At 37.1% G+C, this 24123-nt stretch overlaps 2 protein-coding genes across 2 annotated transcripts; one reads left to right on the top strand and one right to left on the bottom strand.

The window, feature by feature from the left end:
* The first annotated feature begins 2202 nt into the window (after positions 1–2202).
* Positions 2203–3144, top strand: LOC101655638 (olfactory receptor 51V1-like). Its single transcript, XM_004717507.2, has one exon. It carries the CDS (start codon positions 2206–2208, stop codon positions 3142–3144), a length of 939 nt encoding a protein of 312 aa, XP_004717564.1. The 5' UTR covers positions 2203–2205.
* Positions 3145–13316: 10172 nt separating this feature from the next.
* LOC101655326 (olfactory receptor 51G2-like) lies at positions 13317–16746 on the bottom strand. Its single transcript, XM_013008550.1, is given in 3 exon segments — positions 13317–13827; positions 13829–14085; positions 16663–16746. Coding segments are annotated over 3 exon segments (852 nt in total).
* Between the last annotated feature and the right edge of the window lie 7377 nt (positions 16747–24123).

Below are 24123 nucleotides of genomic sequence, written 5' to 3'. Positions count from 1 at the left end.
AAAAAAAAAAAAAAAAAAGGACTGCATATAATTCAAGGTCTGTTTATTGACCTTTAGGAGTGTTTTGCAGTTGGGTCTGATGGGGTGTCACGCCCTGGCCCTAAAATCTGTTTTTGATACTCCCTTGGGACTTCGTTGCTCTGCTCCCCTTGCTGTTATGTTGCACACCCTTAGTGTTTTGCCTCCGTGCAGTGGGGTCAACACAGGCATACATCCCACACTGTGTCTCCAGTGTTGTCCCATGTAGGACTATGGGTCAGTGCGGGATGTCACTGCTCATAGTGGGGCTGGGCATATGGCCCTCTCTGTGTATTGGTTACTCTTAGTGGGTCTATTGTCCTCAGGGCTTGGTGGGCCAGGGTGTGCTCCACTCCCTTCCTCTCCCTTCATTTGCTTCTGCTTCACTCTGAGTATTGCAGGTCAGTCCCTTTCCCCTACCAGAGGGTCTAGTGACATTCTCTGTGGCAAACCCTTCCATGGTGGGGGTCAGGCTGGTTCTGATTGGGGTCAGCCCTACAGTCCAGTCTCTTTATGGATTCCTCCACGTGGTATGTTGCCCTCCTGGTTTGGCATGTCATGGTGGCATGTCATTCACTTCTAAGATGTTTATAAGGCTTTCAAAATATAGTGAATGCTGAAAAATAGTTGCATCAAAATATAATTAATTTTATGTTAGGCACATGAATAAAAAATCTTGAGACAAAAATACAAGTCCTTTCCTTGGAAGCTAGACAAGCCTTTATAGAAATGAGGACATGTCATTTCTCTCCTAGCCTGGATTGTCATTTTGGGGGTACTTAGTCAATGACATTCCTTGATTTATTACTGCAAACTCATTATATTAATCACTAAATTTTTTTATTAGGTCATTGTAAAAATTTAAAAAACACTTGTAATTTGTGATTTCACTAGAAAATTTTGGATGCATATTTGTCTTATTAATTAACTCCTAATCCCACATTACATGCTCAGTGTTCAGTGGTACACTTCAAATGCTCTCCAGGTGTTTTTATAATTTAAGTATTTTCTTATATTTATAAATACTGTATTTATTATCAACAAAAGTAATTACACTCCTAGAATTTCTTTTAATTACCCATGTAAACAGATTTTTTTTGGTGGTCTTCTGTGGAATTGCAGCTGCATTCTGAAGTCCCAGGATTATTCTTTAAAATACAGTTAATTCACAGATTTTCTTAGCAAATCAATCCATGTCATATTTTTAAAATCTATTTAATATGAAATAATGCTGAGGACATGTGGTAGTGTACATAACTTTGCAACTGACAGACCACAGACTAGTGTATAATTACCACTACTTGGATATTTCAAAATATGCAGTATTCTCAAAGAACTTATTCTATCTTACTTTTAAATAGTTCAATAAAGTCATAAATAAAACTGATCAAAATCAATACATTTTAATACTTCAAGTATTAATACATAGTTAACTAATAATCTAATGCTTTGAAAATGCTTAATTTAAAATGCATACTGTTTATACCATCTTATGTATAAAATATTGTGATAATCAACGTGAGTGCAATTTTTTACAATACCTAAAGAACCACAAAAATAAAGTGGGGAAAGCAGTACAATTTCAAAAGGTTCCTAGATTAAAGAAAGTTTAATAAGGTGGCATATGCAAAACATTGTCATTTAATTTAGTTCATCAAGCTTTTCTTTGGTGGATTTTATGATCTTCAAAGTTATATTATATTTGCCAGTTGTTTCCTTTGGGATCTTGTGACCCATTGGGGGTGGTAGAAGGAACAGTTGTAACCAAGAGAAAATAACCCATCTACTCATAGTCCCTAATGGACTGCATTTATGACAGATATGAATCCCTGTGATCACACATTGCTTTCTTTCAGGAATTATCAGAAACTCCCATAAGGCTAGTTTCATATTGAAATCCCAAGTGACCATTACTGTTACTGTTTCTGTATAAAACACTCTGCTTTCTGGGCATTACACACTAACACCAGAAATTTTATGTCTAGACTATAGATTTCTTTCCCCCAAAGATAATCAATTAAGGGATACAAAAACTCTATAATTATCGAGTTCATGACACTAAAGGATAATGCATTATTTATTATTTATTCTGAAAAGCAGAAAATCACTATTGGGCATTTGAGAATTAGGGATCTAGCCAATTGACTATATCTCTCCAGAAATATTCTCATTGTTCTAGTAGCATCCATGATCTCCATCTCTAACCTCAGTGATCCCAACTTTGTTCTGACTGGTTTTCCTGGCCTAGGAGGTGACTACGTCTGGCTCGCCATCCCTTTCTCCTCCATCTATGCCATGGTGTTCCTGGGAAACTGCATGGTGCTTCATGTGATCAGAACTGAGCCGAGATTGCACGAGCCCATGTTCTACTTCTTGGCCATGCTGGCCCTGACTGACCTGTGCATGGGCTTGTCCACAGTGCCCACGGTGCTGGGAATTCTGTTGGGGCTACTTGAAGAAATCAGCTTGGATTTCTGCATTGCACAGTCCTACTTCATCCATGGTCTATCCTTCATGGAGTCCTCTGTCCTTCTTGCTATGTCCTTTGACCGCTACATCGCTATTTGCAACCCCCTGCGCTATTCTTCTATCCTAACGAATGACAAAATCATGAAAATTGGGATTACTATTTTAGGTAGAAGTTCTTTACTCATACCTCCGGCCATCATTCGCCTGAAGTTCTTAAACTATTGCCGCCCCCACATTCTTTCTCACTCGTTCTGCCTACATCAAGACTTGATTAGAATGGCTTGTTCAGACATTCGTTTCAACAGCATCTATGCTCTGTTTCTGGTAATCAGTACACTCTTGTTGGATTCGGTTCTCATACTTATCTCCTACATCATGATCTTCCATACAGTCTTAGCCATTGCATCCAGGGAAGAGAGGATCAAGTCCTTACAGACGTGTGCATCTCACATCTGTGCAGTTTTGGTTTTCTACATTCCGATTATTGGTCTGACCATGGTACATCGCTTTGGGAAACACCTCTCACCTTTGGTTCATGTTCTCATGGGAAACACCTATATTCTTTTTCCACCTTTGATGAACCCTATTATTTATAGTATCAAGACTCAGCAGATACGAAAGAGAATCCAGAAATTGTTCTACCTTAAAGGTACTTAAATTCCCTAAGATAAATGTGACTAGATTTAATAGAGTAGTTTGAGTCTAATTCAATGTGTAATTGTAAACAATTTTAATACTTTAAATAGGTATTATATTTTATATATTATATCATCGTTTATATCTTCCTATAGTTTAATAAATCAATTAAATTGATTGAAATAATATTGTAATCCACATTAAGAACCAGAAAATATGTACTCATTGTGCAGAGAATTCTTGAGGCAAGCTTTCTAAAAATCTTATATGTTCCTATGGACAATTCTGTGTTTTATGAAGAAACTATTTGCTAATGACAACTCTTGAAGTAATTATTAAAAATTCATTTTTTAGTCATTTTCACTTTTGTAGGTATTATTCTTGTTTATTACTTAGCCATAACAAAACAAGAAACTTACAAATATTGGGTTATTTGGATTATTTATGAAATTATAACATCAATAAACTGAATTCTTTCCCTAGTTTGAGCCTATAACTTAAGAACTGGAGATGCACATCATTGGTAATTTCCAAAGTGATAAAAATTAAAATTTTTGTGATTACCTATTTAACCCCCAAATCAATGCTAATAGCAATTACAGTATGAAAATTACAGTTACAGTTTACTATGTAAACAGCAATTACAGTTTACATACTATGAACTGTAGCTATTATCTGCATTGACTCATTCAAAATCTATGTCCTTGCTTTAGGAACAAAAAAAAATAATGTAGGTATTATTAGTGTGATAGATTTTATGTCAACTTAGGTGGGTCAACATTCTTTCACGATATGACCTGACATAGTGTGGTGAACTCCATGATAGACTCTTCTCTGAAACAGCCAAACAGCTGTGGAAGAATGGATCTCCTTAATCTGATCGAAGCCTTGGTGTGATTGAGGGAGGTTTCATTCAGGATAGGGCCTGCTCTTAGTATAAATTGACAGGGTATGGAAGCTAGCCCACTTCTACTGCTGGATTTGCATCCTGAGTCTGGCTTACTCACGTACGTTTTTATCACCAGTTGATGCCAATAGCCATCAGCAGACCGTTGACCTGGGATTCATTCCAACAATCTCAAATTCAATTAATCAGCTCTGCATCCATCAGTCTGTGGTTTACCTGCTTCATCTTCCTGCTTTCTCCACATTGGCCTTGTAGCTACAAGAACCAGGAGATGCCTTCAGCTTATATCTGACCTCTGGACTTACCCAAATCCTCAATGATGTGAACTAATTTTTTATGTAACTAACTATCTTTCTGTGCACATATACATACAAGCTTTACTACTTTTACTTCTCTAGACAAACCAACCAAACACAATTACCATGACTAAGTAGCATAAATGTTTCTAATTGAATTTTCCTTCTAATATGTGAAGTAGAGGTGATTTTTAAATACATAGATGTGTATCTTGCAATATAAAATGATTAGATGTTATTTTTAAGTTTAGGGGGAAAATAAGGCAAAAGGATTTAGATATATTTTTCATTTCATTTATTTTCAAATCTCTTTATATCCTCCCCTTTGTGCTGTTCATTTTAATGAGAAGGTGCCTAATCCATTATGCAAGGATTAAACGTTTGTATTGTAAATAGGAGTAGAAAATCAGCCAACAATTCTGAGAAATTAGCCACTGAAAACCATTTGAACAAAAGCAGAAGATTACCAAATGACAGAATCCTCTTGAATTACAGCAGAGCCTGTCAGATAGTGCCCGGAAATGAGCCTCTCGCGCCCAAAGACACTCACAATATGACTGAGGAAAAGCTGCCTTCTCAAAGTAGCGCTGATCTAATGACGCGTGTGGAAGAACGACTTCTCAAGTTACATTTGCTGAAAGGGCACGACTCAGAGTGAGGAGAAATAACCTCAGAGAACTATTAATCATTAGAACTTGGAATGTACGGAGCATGAATCTAGTAAAATTGGAAGGTGTCTAAAATGAAACAGAACACCTAAAGATCAATTTCCTTGGCATAAATGAGCTGAAGTGGACTGGTATTGGCCATTTAGAATCAGAAAGTCATATGCTAGGAATGGCACATTCAAGAGGTAAATTGTGTCACAAACATCATCAAAAGTCTATTTCACGATCATGAAGTTCAACACTTTCTGTAGTAGGTTAACATCAATACACATTACAACAGTATCCAGTCGATCTAACCATTATTCAAGTCTATGTATGAGCCATTAAGCTAGTGATGAAAAATAGAGGAATTTTACTATCATTTTCACTCTGAAATTGATCGATCATGAAATCAAGACACATTGCTATTGGAATGTGAAAGTTGAAAACAAAAGGGAAGGACAAGATTTGGAAAATATGGTCTCGATTATGAAATAGAAGCTGGAAATGGCATGATACAATTTTGTAAGACCAACAAGGTATTCACTGCAAATACCTTTTCAACAAAATGAACAACTAGTATATACATGGACTTCTCCAGATACAATTATTGAAATCAAATAGATTATATCAGTCGGAAGAAACAGTGGAGAAGTTCTATATTAACAGCTAAAAACAGGCCAGGGTCTGACTATGGAACAGACCATCAATAGCTCCAGTTCTGGTTGAAACAGAAGAAAATCATAATTAAAATATGAAAGTCAAAGTACTACCTTGAATATTTTACTGCCATTGAGTTGACTTCCAATGACCCCCTGTGGGTTTCTGAGACTTTAACTGCTTATAGGAGTAGAAAGCCCAGTCTTCTCCCATGGAACTTCTGGTGGTTTTGAACTGCCACCCATGCAGAAAACACCCCAATGTGTAACCACTGCACCACCATGGGTCCATACCTTGATTACATCCCACCTGAATTTCAATAACATCTCAAGAATAGATCTGACACATTGAACACTAATGAGAGCAAATCTGATGAGCTATGGGATGACATAAAGAACATTATGCAAGAAGAAAGAAAAAGATCAATAAAAAGAGAGGGAAGAGAAAATTTCAAAGTGGATGTCAGGAGAGACTCAAAACTTGCTCTTAATCATGGAGTTTCTAAGGCAAATGGACACAATGAGGAGATGAAACAACTAAACAGAATATCAAAGGGCAACCCAGGAAGACAAAGTATGTCAATGATGTATGTGAAGAACTACAGTGAGAAAGTCATCAAAGGAGACGTGCTCATTATACCTAACACTGAAAGAAATGAAGGGGAAAAAGTTAATAGTTGCAATATTGAAGGATTCTATGGGAAAAATAATGAATGGTACAAGAAGCATGAAAAGATAATATGAAAAAATAAAAAGAGTCATTGTAGCAAAGGGTGCTAGTTAACAATCAAACAGTTCAAGAAGTATCATATGATTGAGTATTAATGATACTGAGGGAAGTGCAAGCTTCTCTGAAAATATTAATAAAACCAAGGCTTTAGACATTGACAGTATACCAATCTAAATATTTCAACAAGCTGATGAAGCACTAGAAGCACTCACTGGTATGTTCCCAGAAATCCAGAAGGCAGCTACTTGGCCAGAACAGCAGTGGAGTAGCCCTGGGGGTGCAGTGGTTACAGGGAGGAGCTGCAATCCTCATGGTCCACAGAAATCACCAGCAGCCTGGTGGTGGGGTGGGGTGAAGGTACTCCTGTAATCCTGTAAACAGTTACAAAACCCATAGAGGGTCACTGATTCAGCATTGACGTGATGGAAATGAATTTGGTTGGACATTTTGGAGGACTGCAATTATGATCTTGGAAGGCTCATATACTCAAAATCAGGGGTGTTGTACATTATATTTTAAAACTCAGAGTTTTATTCTTATCTTTAAAAGAATGCAATAAAAATTAAGTTATACATATCATAGTCTTTAATGTTTCAAATGACTATATTTGTGCTTTTGAATATATACACATATACATGTATCATGTCTATATTATAACTTTGCTATTATGTAACAATATATTTGAATAACTTTTCTGCCAATTGGATGTGGATGTCCTCCGTTGTGCTATTTATTTCTACGTTAGGTCTCTGCTCACTGGGATGCCCATAGACTTTTATTACCATTTACAGTAAAGGGAAAGCCAAAATGTCCCCGAGGAGTTTGGTGCCCGGGCTGGATGGCAGTTGTTGTGAGTGTTGTTCTATTGGCTCACTCTGTTACGGGCTGCCTCATCTCCCATGTGATTCTCTATGGACTGCGTCCTTTCTGAGCCCTCTGCTCAACTGTGACTATTTTCTCTTCACAGCGATCCTATTGGGAATCAACTCGGTGACGGTGTTTTGTTGTTTTTGTTTGTTTGTTTCTCTTTGGTTCCATTTAATGATCTTAGTTCTGATTCCACGTGTCCTGGCCCATTTCATCACTTCTTGTCTTTCATGCTGATCCTGGGGTCCTTGAGTCCAATGTCCTTTCCCACTAACAATGGTGACTCCCTTGAGGCCTTCAGCAGCCACTGGCCACTGTCCCCCATGACATTTTCTCACTTTGTCCCCAGAGTACTGTAAAGGGCATTTACATACCTCCCTTGTGGGGAGGGAAGAAGGGAAATCTACATTGTTTACCAAATGAGTATGTTTCATGGTTATTTCTACCCCTACATGATCATCCCAATTGGAGTGCGCGACATCCTGCAAGGAAAGCTCACTCAGATACAGGAGCAGAGCACTCATCTCCCACTCTATCTGCTTCCCCATCAAAATGCATGGAATTTCTTGCTTTTATTGATTTGTCTTTCTATTCTGAGGTAATTGATGTACAGGGATATTTGGTTCTTCAAAAATTATCCTTTTTGCTCCTTTCCCTTCTGTGTCTTTCTTCCCACCCTCATGCCGTGTGTCTGGAAGGACCGCCTCCGCCTATGAACTCTTCCTCTCCTGTTGTTGCACTAGTTGATTGCCTCTGGCAGGAGGACTTAATGGCAGTAATGATTAAAAGACTCCAGTGAAAGTAAAAAAATATTAGGTATGTTTTAAAAAGTAAATATCTTAATATTTGGAATTGAAAATGGAAAGATTAAATATGCACATACTTAATAGTTTCTTTTGAAATAAACTGTATAAATGACTGAACATTGTAAAATATGTGTATTTTTAATCTGGGAGACTTGTGCATAGTGATTCAATGATCCCTTTTGCTATAGTGTAGAGGCCTGTTGAAATTAATCTATTACGAATGACCTGGAATAGCTATCTCATGCTTACTTATTCCAGCCATTCATATGGCCTCTCTGCAGCCACTTTTGTAACCTTCCCGCGGGGACCTTCCCTGAAAGCCAGAGCCAGGCTTGCTTGACACCTCATGAAGAGGACGTTTTCCTTGTGAAGAGGAAGTTTACTTTTCACCTGGCAAATGTCTCAACCTACGGTCAACAACAGGAAACCCCCGTGTTCCAGATGTGAAACAGGATGAGGCCAAATGCTGTTTTTCAAGAAGCTCCAGCCCAAATCTTTGTTTAAATCATTGTATACACCACCTGTGCACGCCGCTTGATTGTTGGTCCTCATAAAAATGCCTGGCTCTGACCACTCGGTGTCCGAGTGGCTTAAGCGATAGCTGACACTCCTTCCACTGGCATTAAAGCTTTGTCTCTTCTGATTCACGTACTGAGGCTTTTCATTTCTCGCACCATAACAATAGAAATATATCTCCACTTTGGCAACAACTACTTATAAAGTAATGCTAATCCACTAGTTTATAATGTTAAAACTTTTCCCATAATACTACAATTATGCAAACTCTCAAGCCTAACATGGCTCTAAAATATGCAAATACATTTCTGTCGTACTGTGTATAAATAATGAATAAAATATGCTGGATTCCCAGGAGGACCCTGGTGTCTCTGGAAAGTGTTAAAATACTAACTGCAAGGTCAGTGGTTCAAACCCATCAACTGCTTTAAAGGCAGAAAAAAGACGTTTTTGCTCTCATAAAGATTTGTAGTATCCCTCTCCCCCCAAAAGACTTCACTTCAGAGGACAGCACTGAATCTAGGGACATGCACAAGGAGAGGGACATGCCTGATCAGAACACACAGGAGAAAACGAAGGGGGAGGGAGAGAGAGTGGAGCACATCCTGGCCCACCAAGCTCTGAGGACGATATTCCCACTCACAGCAGCCAAAGCACAGAGAAGACCAGAGGGCCACAATGCACGACATCCCTCAATGACCCATAGCGCTATGAGGGAAAACACTGGAGACACAGTGCGGGAATTGTGCCCAATCTGACCCCACTACACCGAGGCAAAACATTAAGGACATGCAACAGAATAGCAAGCATAGCAGAGCAATGAAGTCCCAGGGAATATCAAAAATAGGCTGTGGAGCCAGGTTGTGGCACCCCATCAGAGCTGACTGAAAAACATTCCTAATGGTTAATAAACAGACCTTGAATTATTTATAGGCTTTTCTTTCTTTTATCTTTTGTTGTTGGGGTTGTTATAGGCTTTTCATTTTTGTTGTTGTTTTGTTGCCTTGTTTGCTCTGTCTTGTTTAGTGCATATTATTGCCTCTGCATGTCTATCTATATAAGATAGGGAGAATAAATAGTCCAGAGGAGAAAACAACAGAACAGACAGTTCTGGGGGGAGACAGGGAAAAGGACGTGGGTTTTAACAAACCCAGGGACAAGGGAACAGCAAGTGATCTAAAATTAATGGCCAGTAGGGTGTAGGAGGTCTGGTAGAGCTTGATCAAGGGCAATGTAACTGAAAAGAATTACTGAAAGCTGAACATGATAGTGGGACAAGAGGAAAGTAAAAGGAAATAGAGGAAGGTACTAGGAGGCAAAGGGCATTTATAGAGGTCTAAATACAGGCATGCACATATGTAAATATATATTTATATATGACGATGAGGAAATAGATCGATGTACATATATTTATAGGTTTTGTATTAAGTATTTAGTATTAAGGTAATAGATGGTCATTGGGCCTGAATTTTCTGGTTAATTATTTAAATATCTATTTACATTTAGCAAAATTATTTCAAGTTCAAAACTTTCTATTTTTTAAGGAAAATAAGCAGCTATGATCCAATATATTCACTGAACTAAGCTGTTTTATAATGCCTAATCACAGCTAAAGTACCCTGATTCCATTTACATAATAATATTTGTTCTGGAATGTTGTTGTTAGGGGCCATCAATTCAGTTCCAACTCATAGTAACTCAATACACAGCAGAAATACTGCCTGATGCTATGTAATCCTCAACATTGTCATATTTGAGTCCATTGTTGCTGCCACTGTGTCAATCCATCTCCTTGACAGTCTTACTCTTTTTAACTGAGCATCCACTTTCCCAAGTATAATGTCCTTTCCAAGGAATGATCTCCCCTAATAACATATCAAACGTATGTGATACAGAGTCACACCATCTTCACTTCTAAGGCGTATTCTGGTTGTAGCTCTTCCAAGATAGATGTGTTTATTCTGATAGCCCATGGATTCAATATTCTTTACCAACACAATAACTCAAGTGCATCAGTTCTTTTGTGGTCTTCCTTATTCATTGTCCAACCTACTCACACAAGAGGTGATTGAAAATACCATGAATTCGGTCAGGTACACATTATTCTTCAAAGTAACATACTAGCTCCTCAACACTTTAACGAAGATTTGTTCAGCAGATTTGCCACATGCAATACATTGCCTGGATCCTTGAAATTGGTTGACTGCTGTTTCCATGAATATGGACTATGAATCCAAGTCAAATGCTGTCCTTGGGAACTTTGATCTGTTTTCCATTGATCATGATGTTGTATCGGTTGTGAGGATTTTGATTTTCTTTCATTGAGTGGTAATCCATATTGAAGACTGAAGTCTTTGATCTTCATCAGCAAGTGCTTCAAGTCCCCCTTGCTTTAGCAAGCAAGGTTGTGTCACCCACATATCGCAGGCCTCCTTCTAATTCTCATACTGCATTCATCTTCATAGAGTCCAGCTTCTTGAATTATTTACTCAGCATCCAGATGTCATTAGTATGGTGAAATGGTACAATTTTGATGCACATCTTTCCTGATTTTAAGCCAGGCAGTATTCTTCTCTGTTGCTATGACGACTGCTCTGTCCATGTACAGTTTCTACCTGAGTACAATGCAGTGTTCTCTAATTCCCGTTCTTCTCAATATTCTCCATAGTTTGTTATGATATACACAGTTGAATGCCTTTGCATAGTAAAAAAAAAAACACTGGTAAATATCTTATGGGTATTCTCTGCTTTCAGCCAAGGTCCTTCTGACTTATTACTGACATCACTTGTGCCATGTCCCCTTCCAAACCCAACTGGAATTTCTGGGAGCTATCTGGAATAGATTCCTCCAATTTCTTTCTAAAATATTGTTAAATATTCTGTGGTTTATTTTGAAAATGACAATATCCAGAGCTCAAGATTTTAATGTAATATTAAGACAATATTTTATTGAATCTTTTAAACAAGAAGGAAGATACTATTGAGAAACAAAATCCTATGATGTTATGTAACTGGTCTTTTTCTTATGTCCCTGGTAATGTTTCTGACTGGTTCTTTTTTCTTACAATGATAGGCCCACTATGTTCACTTTGACTGCTTTGCCCTTCCTGAATCTATCATTCAGTCATTGTCTCTGACAATAGGGTCAATTTTGATCTTTTAAATATTAATAATTAAATTCATAGATTTTAAAGATATACACTTAAATCGTGGGCTACCAATTTTTAGAATCCTTGCATCTGTAGTTAGTGGTTAATTTGTTTAATTTTAAATTGCTCCACCCATTAGAATTGAATTCCTCACTGTACAGTACAGTTAATGGCTGGTTCAGAGAAGTGTGTGTCACAGAACCACACTCGTTAAGTATTCAAGACCTGACCAGATGTAGATTACCAGGCCCATCTGCAAAGGCATACAATGCACCTTCTTCCCTCTTGGTGTGATTTTCCTATCATTAATGCTTAGCATCCCTCTGTTACATTTGCTATAATTGATACACCTATATAAATATACTCTTATTAATTAAAACTGGTAGTTTATATTAGGGTTCACTCTTTCTTATAAAGTTCTGTATTTTTGAAAATGGATATTATGTGATCACTACTGCAGCATCTAGGGAAAATAATGTACTGTTCTAAAAATGTCCTTGTTCCACCTTTTCCCTGCCAAACCTAAACCTATGGCAACCACTAATCATTTTACTCTCTATATAGTTTCAGATTTTATAGAATGTCGTTTTGTTGTAATCACAGAGTGCATGGAGTGAGCAACATGTATATAATTTATTTCATTTGTTTTTAAGGAAAATTTTCTCTATCATTGGTTTCTGACACAATGTGCAATAAATTTGAGTGCTCTGGAGTTTTGGAAAGGGAGAATTTGGCATGGCCTTGATTTTATTTAATTTGTTTTGTTACCATTTCAGTTACTGCAAGTTTGAACTACAATCTATTGGGAATATGAACCCATTCTGGGACAATTTCTCTAGGAGACTTCATTAGTTGCAATAAATAACTCTGAATGTGAGAGAAATGCTTCAATCAAAGGTTGCTGATTTCTTAAGAAGCCATCCATTACCTGTCTAAGCCAAGGAAGGAGAAAGAAGAACTGTATAGCTAAACTCACTATCAGCTCTTACTGAAGGGGCTTTTTCCATTGTCAAACTTACTTTTATGAAAACAATAGAGATAGAACACCATCCATCTTTATTGTTTTATGGGCGGATTAAGTGAAATTTTCCTTAGAAAGCAGGATGTGAAGTCATAGACGCTCCGTGGCAATCTAGAGTGAAGCTGCAGGAGGTGGGAGAGGGGTTAGCATTCCAGAAGATTGAAGAGGGTTACAGAAGTTCCAGCCTAATAATGAAAATCCATTGTATGTAACTGAAGGATCAGGGTTTTCCGATAGTACAGATATTATATGTTTAAGAAAATATCGAGTTGTCATCATGCAGCCGAGAAAACCCTTCACAGGACTTGTGAGACATTAATATGCAAGATCTTGGTATAATGACAGCGTGACACATTCAAGGTTTTATTTTGACTCTCTTGGATTTCTTGTATTTTTCTTCAGCGTTAACCTAAATTAAAATATCAGCAATCAACAGTCTGTTTCACAGTCAGTCCTTGATCCTGTTTTAGCTGCTTCTTCAGTGTCTCCTCGCACAGATGTAGTCAATTTAATTTCTGTGTATTTCATTTGGAGAATGCACAGTTGACTTTTGTGTTGTTGCAAAAGGGCATTTGCAATTAAGAAGTCATTGGTCTTACAAAATTCTATCATGCAGAGATGTACAGTTTCTCTCCTGGGTCCCCAGCTTCATGATAGTGCCCAATATCTTCATGTAGGACACTAGGATGAAGACAGCATCCACTGCAAATGTGCAGAGCACAAAAACCAATCCGTAGACACTGCTGAATGTGACGTCCCCACAGGCCAATTTCAACATATCTGGGTAGTAGCAATAAGAGTGTGAAAGGATGTTGGCTCCACAAAAAGGGAAATTCTTGAGAAAAAGAGGCAAAGGGATCCGCAGAGAAACACCTCGGATGAGAGCAGCTACGCCAAGGTGGGCAACAGAAGAGTGTGTCAGGATCGGAGTGTAGTTTAGCGGAGCACAGATGGCCACCAAACGGTCAAATGCCATGGCCACCAGGATACCTGATTCTACCGACGACAGGGTATGGATGAAGAACATTTGAGTCAGACAAGCATCCAGACCAATGAGGCGCACATCAAACCAGAAGATAGCCACGACACTGGGCATTGTAGTCAAGGTCAGTGAGAGCAAGCATGGCCAAGAAATAAAACTGAGGTTCATGAAGATTGTGATCTGCTCTAAGTATGATGAGGAGAAGAGAATTGCCTACAATGGCCATCAGGTAGAGAAGGCAGATGGGAATTGAGATCCATATATACTCAGCCTCCAATCCTGGGATTCTAATGAAGGAGAAGGTGGGGCACTCAGAGGCAGTGTGATTTAAAGCTGGCTTGGTGGACTGCAAGGGGAACTGTCCATGCAGACACTTACAGGCCTGTAAGAGAGAAAATGTGTGTCGTGAAAGCAGAGTACATATATTAGAATTTAAAACACTGTTTACATGTGGAATTGAACAATTTCAATAGGCGAGGAAAACTTTTAGCTTATACTTTTAAATAATATTTCTCTTTAAAACTAGTTTTATTGGACTATACCTCACATATCATACAATATAATTGCTCAGTTATATTAAGATGAGCTGTGCAATCATCATCACAATCAATTCCATAACATTTTCTTACCTTGTTAGCTCCCCATTTCCCCTCAATCTCCTCTGGATATACTCCTAGGTAATTATTAATCCAGTTACTGTATCTGAGGGTTTACCAATCCTTGCTTTCATATACAAATAAATCATGTAAAACAAAAGTAGGATTTAAACAAACCAAAAACCAACAATAAATGACTAGACAAAACAGAGAAATACCTCAGCTTAAAAGGCAGAAAATATTTAAAACATACAACTTCATAATGGATTAAAAGGAGAATAAATGATAAAATAGCTTTAATCCTAATTGTATCTGCCATAATAAACACTACAACTCTCTCTGTCTGTTATCAAACTATTCACATCCCAAGACTACAGTCAGAAGGGAATCAATCACTGGAGGCTTTATGTATGTCTGGGCCTAGAAAATGGACTTTGGACTGTATCATTCACAGCCTCCCACAAACCATGTATTCATAGCTTAACCTCTGGTACAATTCCCTCCTTTGGACTGTATTATTTATAATTCTTGGATCACACAGGCTGTTGTATTTCTTTTGGGTAGACTTAGCTGATGATTCACGTAAATGCCACTTGTTTTCAGACAAGCATGTGAACCATAGACCAGGAGTGGCAACTAGACAGATCACACTGGTTCAGCATTAGCATACCTAACTTTTCATTGAGTTTGGTGAACTGGTTGTTAAAATGGCCCTTGTAGACAGGATTCCTTTAGGTGAGCTGCTGATGTGGAAATCACAAATGTGCATTCTTGACTCTTTTTAACATTCATGTGCACAACAGCAGATTGTAGGCAGACATAGATATTTTCACCCCATCCATAGACTATTTGGCAATAACAATTGATATTGTATATGAAATTTCTCTTCTTTCAAATGCACTGGAATGGTAAATATAGACATAAGATTGAAAAATCTGTGATAAGATCTATTAAAGCATTCCAATCCTTGGAAAGAAAAGGGTCCATACAAAAAAACAACCAAGTTGATAAATTAATTGCCTCAGGAACCTTGAAAAACCTACAATGTGTAGAAAAACATCAATTTGTCAGGCTTTCTTGGGAAAAACTTTTATAAAACATCATAACAAGTTTGAAAGAAGACTGATTGTGTACTTATAAAAGAAAGGTTTAACCAATTTCAAGATAGGAATACATTACAATTTTTCAATATTTTAGGGATTAATAGAATTTTGAAGAAATATTAGTTCCATAAAAGCAGCTGAAGAACATTTCCTTAGATTAATGACATTTGTAATCATCAAATTAATATTAATGGTTATTGAGATTTCCTGAATAACATTCTGAAAAATTCCAAGAATTATGCAATCCTGACAGTATTCAAAGAGCTGTAAATATTGTCAGAATAAGGTTAGCAGAAGCAGAAAGGGGTTTTTCAAAGATGAACATATGTTCAGAGAAACTAAGTCACCTGTTTCTGATACATCACACAATGAGTATTGTCTAAATGGCCTACCTTTGATTGATGTCGTCACTTGCAATGTTCTTCTCATTTATGCCGGCAGCATCAACTACTGTGTGATTTATCCTTAACCATCTCTTCACTGTAGGAGTGAGGACATCAATCAAGCAGTACTATAGAAACACCTTAGATAACAGTTTTATTGTGGGTCAGATATTTTTTTCATTAGTATTTTAAAACAGTCTAGTTTTGTGTACCCATTTTATTTTTCTTATTTAAATATTAACTATATGAAATCATAAACTATATTTTGGTGTATCTTTGTTATACTTAAAGTGGTCATTAGTGCAGGAATGGTTGTTAAATTATTTGTATCTAACTACTGCCCCAGACACTAGTCTTGTGATAGCCATGTATCATCTGGTTTCATCACCACACTTTTCGATAACAACCATCTCTTCAAGTAGGACCATATGAGAATGATTTCTCTTGATATAAGGATGGCAAATTAAGGCCAAGAAACTATATTCAATGGCATTACGTACTAGCCTTCTAAACGCAGAGCCATTAAATTGTTTACAATTACTATATACCATTAGAAGAAAATCCAAACCCACTGCCTTCCAGTTAATTTTTATTCAGCAATCCTATCTAGGGGTTCCAAGAATACCAATCTGTATAGAAGCACACAGTCTCCTCTTTCTCCCATGGAGTGGCTAGAAATTTTAAACTTGAAGTTAGTAGGCCAATGCCATCCAGGCACCTTTTGGAGCGTATACACAGCAATACCAAAAGTGAGTGAGTAGGTGAAACAACTAGAACCGGCATGCACTGCTGATGGGTTGAAAAATGGTACAAGCTTTTTAGAAAATTATGATTTTATAAAGTTAAACATGCATTTATCATAGAGTAATTAGAATACCCAAGAAGCCAAGAAATCCACTCCTAAGAACTTGTCCAAGAGACTTAAAATAATATATTCATGAAACTTGTACAAATTATTCATAGCGATTTTATTTGTAATGGCTCAAAACAAGAAAATAACAAATTGTGCCTCTACCTTTGAATAAATACACAAATTGTGCTATAGTCACATCATTTAATTTAAAAAAGAACATATCAGATATAAGCAGCAGCATGACTGGGCCACATATGTTAAATGAAAGAAGACAAATACTACAGATCAAATGCTGTATGATCCCATTTATAAGCAATTATAGATAAGAAAAAAATTATAGCGACAGAAAACAGATCAAAGGTTTTTGTAAAGGATAAGTAGGAGTGATGTGAGTGTTGTAATGATATTGCAAAAGATACCATTTAAAAAGATTGAAGATGGATATGTTCTAAATTGTTGCTGGTGCAATTATTGAATGATGTTATACACTTAAAAATCTTATTAAATTGCATATCTGTGCTGGTGAATATTAGTGTACAGAAATTTTGTTACTATAAAACTGAAAAAAATATTTATTTGTGTGCAAAGTACTTTTTAATATACTCAATCTATAATTAATTGATATTCTCTTTTGGATATCTTCTGAAATATTTCCCTTCAAGTGATTCATAAAGAAAATATCCCTGTAGTTTGTTAATCAATTTAAGCCCAATGAACAGAAATGCATCCCATCTGTGATGGGTTCTGTCTGTTGTACTATACAAATTACTTTTTCTTATACCCTGTCACTCTATGAGTATATCTCTTTGCTCATGTCAACTTTTCTGCAGGAATCCCTTGATATTCTCTTATATATTGAGTGAATTTCTATTTATTGTTCAAATTTAATTGCCTTCTCAAAAGTATTACCTGATCTTGTAAAATAGAACTGTTTACCTCTTCTCCTGTTTATTATGTGATGTTTTTCCAATCTTCTCTCTGCACCACCATAAAGGACTTAATTATATTTCTACTCTTATGGCTACTCTGAACATACTTGAAATCATAAGCCTCTTTATTTTCCTGAATAATAATCAGTATTTCGTTAAAATAAATTTAGATGCAATAAAACATGATGTAGAGAGAAGGGGCTACATAATACAGAGTAAGGCAGAGTTAAATGAGGAACAATGCAAGAAATCTATGTAGCAAAAAGTTGGTTCTTTGCCCATTACAATGATCAACATATGGCCACAATCCCTGGGGGAAGGACAGCAGAAAAGTGGGTGAAATAAGACAGCAGTTAGTGTGAGACATGATAAAAAAAGAAAAACTGATAAATTATCAAGGGGGAATGGGGGCGGGAGGATGGGAGAGGGAGGGAGAAAGATTAGGAGCTGATGCCAGGGGCTCAAGTAGAAAAAAATGTTTTGAAAAAGATGATGACAACACATGTACAGATGTGTTGGACAAAATGGATATATGTATGGATTGTGATAAGAACTGTAAGAGACCCAGTGAAATAAAATTTAAATTAATAAAACCTAGAAAATAAAAAACCATAAAAAAATTAAAAGTAGGTTCTTTGAAAGGATCAACAGAATCGATAAACCAGTGGAAAAGTGAATCAAGGAAAGAAAGGCGCAAACAGCAATAGCCAGAATGACAGCTGAAACAAGGAAATCACAATGGACCTCAATGAGATTAAAATTATAATTACCAATTACTGTTAAATCTGTATTCTTATGAATTCAGCAACCTGGAAGACTTGGACAAGTACTTGGAAAAATAATCCCTCCCTAGGTTATCCCAAATAAAGGTCAAGAAACTCCAAAGACCCATAGAAAAGAAGAAAACATATGGTTTTCAAGAACTGAAAATGGAAAATGCTTCTGGACCAGATGGCTTCACAAGAGAATTCTACCAAGTATTCAGGGAAGAGCTGACACCTATCCTCCACAAATTCTTCCCAATCACAGAAAAAGATGACAAACTCCCAATCTCATTCTACAAAGCCAATATAATTTTGATACCCTTATAGGGCAAGGATACCCCAGGAATGGAGTACTACAGACTGATCTTGCTAATTAACATAGAAAGAAGATTTTTAAGACTGTGGTCTGGTGCATGTTGCTGCTGACTTTATGGATGGCCTGTCCTAATTTGACTTTCCTTATGGGTGTGGACTTCACAAGGTTAGAACTAGGATGAAGATTCATCACATCAAAGAATATGATTGTCTTCTCAGAGCACTGTGTTGATGTAAGTGGACAGTATAGAAATTGAGAGGATAAGACTTGAAGTGGCTGGCTTACACACTTTCATAGGTGGGGGAGTATATACATAGGAATGTGTTCATAGGATTGTGGTGTAGGTGTTCACATAAGTATAGAATATTTTTGTTTTGTTCACTTACAGAGTGTTATATTTAACTGAAAGTGGCAAAAATTGAATTGTATGTTTTTGGTTTTATCCTGTTAGGTACAAATATGATTGTACTATTATTTGTTTGAAAATTATATATGGCTAAAGAGCTGTGTGAAAGTGTCAAATTGACAAGGGGTGGTCTGTGGTAGTTACATAATATTTTGTCAATTTGAGATTATTAAGAACAGAATCTATGCTCACTACCTCTGAGACATTCCTGGTGGCAAGACACATGGAGCTACTCTAGAGCCCTGGAGCTGAAGAAGCCATGTGGAGACCCCTACCAGTACTACAATGCTTCCATCACCACTGGATCTAAAAGACTTTCCACCTACTGGCTTATTCTTCCTGCACTCTGCGTCATTACATATGTTGCATGAATCTGAAGAGGAATTTATAGATTGGAATCAGACATATGGGCTAATATCAGACTTAGGGAGTTGAACTCGACTGGTCTAAGATATCTGTATAATATGCAATTCTCTTTGATATAAAGTTCTCTCTTTCAACCCAGACTAACACACCCTACAAAAATGGGAATTTTGTTTTCAAAATTATGTATTTAAATTGTTTTACAAATCACCTTCAAAGTACTCTCCGTTACTTTTAATGTATGTGTTAGACAGGGTTTTCTAGAGAGACAAAGCCAGATTGCTAATAATTATGTATATTTATACAGATAGATAGATATATAACATAAGAAATAAACAGTTAATTAAATTATAGAGCAGTCAAAATGGTTCAGTGTAACTCACTCCCGTGAGACAGTTGTGAGACACTGGCAGTCCTTCAAGTCCTGAGGGCCTTCGGGTAGTCCTCTGTAGAGCAATTCAGGTCTATCTGGGCACAGGTAGCAAACATCAAGGCAGGTCACAGTCAGCCAGATGACAGTGTCTGACAGTCCCAGCTCAAGGGATATAAATTCCAATTGTGTGGCAAAGCAAGTCTTGAAGGAACCTCAAATTACAGCGACACAGTCCACAGTTTAGGTGTCCCACAGGTAGTGTAGCTTGCAAATTGAGGCACAGAACAAGCAAGGCAGCCGCACACTGGTCCAATGCAAAGAACAAGAGACAAGAAAGACAAGGCTCACTCACCCATTTATCTCTCCATGCTTAAATTAATCCCACATGTGTTTATCGGCCAGGTTGGCACAAACAACTAACTACCTCAATATATTTGTCAAATTGAGGACATTCTATTCTTGGACACATTTTTCAAATCCATCTGTTTAAATGAATAACAGCACCTCCCTTGTTTTTTTCTTCACCTTTTCCTCAAATCACTGTCCTTTCATGACCCTCTTCATTCGAAGAAACAAAAAGAAGTTGCACGTAGCAAGGTCAGGTGAGTAAGGTGCGTGAATCAAGAGAGGGATGCTGGGGGTTTTTTTGCCCAAAAAATCTGAGATGGCTATGTGAGCAGGTGCATTGACATCGTAGCAAAACCAGTCCCCTGTCTGCCACAAATCAGGCCTTTTTTTATCTCACAGTTACACAATCTTTTCAGAACCTTTAAACAGAAAGCTTGATTAACAGTCTGACTTGGTGGAATGAACTCCAAATGTGGTATGAGTTGACATTTTCATCCTTTCAGGAAGTTGATGGACTTTCAGGATAAGTTTTGTCATCAATCAACATTTAACCTTTTTGGAATAAGAAAACCACTCGTACACTAGAGTTTTCCATAGCGCTGTCCTTTTAAGGTGTGTTCAACATCACAACAGCTCCTGGGTGGTGAAGGGAGACAGCAGTCAGTGTAAGACATGAAAAAATAAAAAATTATAAATGGTCAAGGGTTCATGAGGGAGAGAGGGTGGGGCAGAGAAGAAAGAAATAAGAAGCTGATATTAAGGGCTCTGGTAGAAAAATATTTTGAAAATGATGTCAACATATATACAAATGTGCTTGGCATGGATGCATGTGTGGATAGTGATAAGAACTGTAAGTGCACGCAATAAAATCATTTAAAAAAGGATTCTTGAATTATGCATCTTTTACATTTAAATTAAATGCACCCAAAGTACTTGTTCTGAGTACCTGTTCAGGTGCTCATAAGACAAGTTGCTAATGTGATTTATTTCTTTGTTATTAATTTCTCAATCATTTTGGGGACAAAAGTAGCCAAAATTTGTCTTTAATACATTCTTATTCCTATATTCTTTATGAATCGGATGAGTGATAAAAAGTGTAAACACATAATGTCTGAACACTCAGTTGTTCTATCTTTGACACCAATATTGTTTGATACTACCTCTACCTTTTACTTAACTTATCTAATTCAATAAATGTTATCAGATGCCTACAATATAGATATTATGCCAGAGATTAATGATTCTCTGGTAAATCCAATACAATACCCTTGGTTAATGAGTTGCGGATTTTAATTCCTGAGGGAGAGAAAAAAATACTGTAGAGGCATGCATAAGATGTGGGACATACACAGACCGATGCACTGCTTTCAAATTGAGAGTAGTCAGGAGAGATGTTTTGCTTTTTAAATTAATTGTTTTTCTTTTTTTAAATCATTTTATTGGGGACTCGTACAATTCTTATCACAATCCATACATACATCCATGTGTTAAGCACATTTGTACATTGTTGCCATCATCATTCTCAAAACATTTGCTTTCTACTTGAGCCATTAATATCAGCTCCTCATTTTCCCCCCTCCCTCTCTGCTCCCCCTCCCTCATGAACCCTTGATAATTTATAAATTATTATTATTTTGTTATATTTTACGCTGTCTGACATCTCTCTTAACCCACTTTTCTGTTGTCCATACTCCAGGGTGGAGGTTATATGTAGATTCTTATAATCGGCTCCCCCTTCTGATGCATAATAATAATAATGCTCATCAAATGAATTTACCAAAGCAGTCAAAAGAGATTTTATAGATCGGGGGAAATCTTCAGAAATAAGTGAAAAGATGGGTTGTTAGGTGCTGTTCAGTTGATTCTGACTCACAGCGACCCTGTGTCCAACAGAACACACCACCGCCTGAGCCTGTGCCATCCTCACAATTGTTCTTGTGTTTGACCACACTGTTGTAGCCAGTATGTCAGTCAATTCTGTTGAGGGCTTTTTCCTCTTTGGTTACCTTCCACGTCACAAATCATGTCCTTCTTCTGGCACTGTTCTCCCGATACCATTTGTAAAGCATGTGTCAAGTCCTTGCCTCTAGGAAGCATTCTGACTGTACTTCTTCCAGACAAGGTTATTTGTTGTTTTATAGCCGATGGTACTTTCAGTATTTTCTGCCAGCACCATAGTTCAAAGGTATCAATTCTTCTTCAGCCCTCCTTATTCAATATCCAACTTTCCCATGCATATGAGGAGACTGAAAATACCATGGCTTGGGTCCAGCACACCTTATTCCCTTAAGTGACATACTAGCTTTTCAACACTTTAAAGAGTTCTTGCACACCAAATTAACTCAGTACATTGTGTCATTTGATCTCTTGACTGCTGCTTCCATAAACATTGATTGTGGACCCAAAGAAGACAAAATTCTTGACAGTATGATTCTTTTTTTCAAAATCATTTTATGGGGAGCGCGTACAACCCTTATCACAATCCATACACACATCTATTGTGTCAAGCACATTTCCACATTTGTTGCCATCATCATTCTCAAAACATCTGCTTTCCACTTGAGGCCCTGGCATCAGCTCCTCATTTTTCTCCCCTTCCTTCCAGTTCCTCCCTCCCTGATGAACCCTTGATAATTTATGAGGCATTATTATTTTGTCATACCTTACACTGTCCAAGGTCTCTCTTCACCCACTTTTCTGTTGACCGATCTCCAGAGAGGAGGTTATATGTAGATCCTTGTAATCGGTTCCCCCTTTCTACAACAACGTGATTATTTTCTTTGTTTATCATGATGCTTCTTATCTCTTAGTTGAGTTGTGAAGGTTTAAGGGTGCTTTACATTGAGTTGCAATCCATACTGAAGGCTACAACACTCCAAGTGCCTCATGTCCTCCTTACTTTTAGCAAGAAAGGTTGTGTCATTTGTATATCGAAGGTTGTTAATAAGACTTCCTTGCATCTTGATGTTGAAGTCTTCTTATAATCCAAGTTCTCTGATTATTTCTTCAACATACAGATTTAATAAGTATTGTGAGAGAATACAAAACTGACTCACACCTTTCCTGATTTAACAATTTAGTATTCCCTTATTCTGATCACATACAAATGTGTACACCTGTAGACAAGTTTGAACACATGCTGTAGACATGTACAAATTCAGAATGAGCACAGTGATCTGAAATTTACATTCTCAACATGCACTTTTTATGGTTAACACAGTTGAATGAATTTGAATAGTCAATTAAACACAAATGAACATTTTTCTGGTAATCTTTGCTTTCATCCAAGATCCATCTGACATCCACAATGCTATCCCTTGTTATATGTCCTCTTTTTAATCAGGCCTGGATTTCTCACAGATCCCAGTCTGGCAGCTCCCAGTCCTGCTACAACCATTGTTGGATGATCTTCAGCACAAGTATGCTTGCATGTTATGTAAGTGATATTGTTCTATAGTTTATGCATTCTGTTGGGCCATCTTGCTATGGAATGTGGCAAAGTGGAAATCTTCTAATTTTCTGGCAGAGAGAACTGAGTGCTTCTAATACTTCATCAGTTTATTGAAACATTTTTTGGGGGGGTATTCCATCAATTCCTGGATCCTCATTTTTGGCTAATGAATTCCATAGTTTGACCTTTTCTTTCAGTACAATTGTTTGTTGCACATGTGCTACCTCTTGAAATGGTTGAATGTTGATGAGTTATTTTTGGTACAGTGCCTCTATGTATTCTTTCCATCTTCTTCTTGTGCTTCCTGCCTCATTCAATATTTCGCTCAAAAAATCTTCCAATATTGCAATATGTTATTTGAATTTTTCTTTAGTTCTTTCGTGTTCAGAAATGTTGAGCATGTTCTTTATATTTGGTTTCCTTTTTTAAATTAAAATATCTATTTTATTGGGGGCTCTTACAGCTCTTATAAGAATCCACACATCAATTGTATCAAGCATATTTTTACATATGTTGCCATCTTTATTTTTAAAAC

Source organism: Echinops telfairi, unplaced genomic scaffold, assembly GCF_000313985.2.
Source record: "Echinops telfairi isolate 266 unplaced genomic scaffold, ASM31398v2 ScPeMD7_41;HRSCAF=154, whole genome shotgun sequence".
Lineage (NCBI taxonomy): Eukaryota > Metazoa > Chordata > Mammalia > Afrosoricida > Tenrecidae > Echinops > Echinops telfairi.
Note: the sequence above shows the minus strand (reverse complement) of the source record. Positions and strands in the feature narration are given on the sequence as shown.

Excerpts from the sequence above, each read along its gene's own strand:
- LOC101655638 (XM_004717507.2), top strand. The coding sequence starts at position 2,206 with ATGATCTCCATCTCTAACCTCAGTGATCCCAACTTTGTTCTGACTGGT.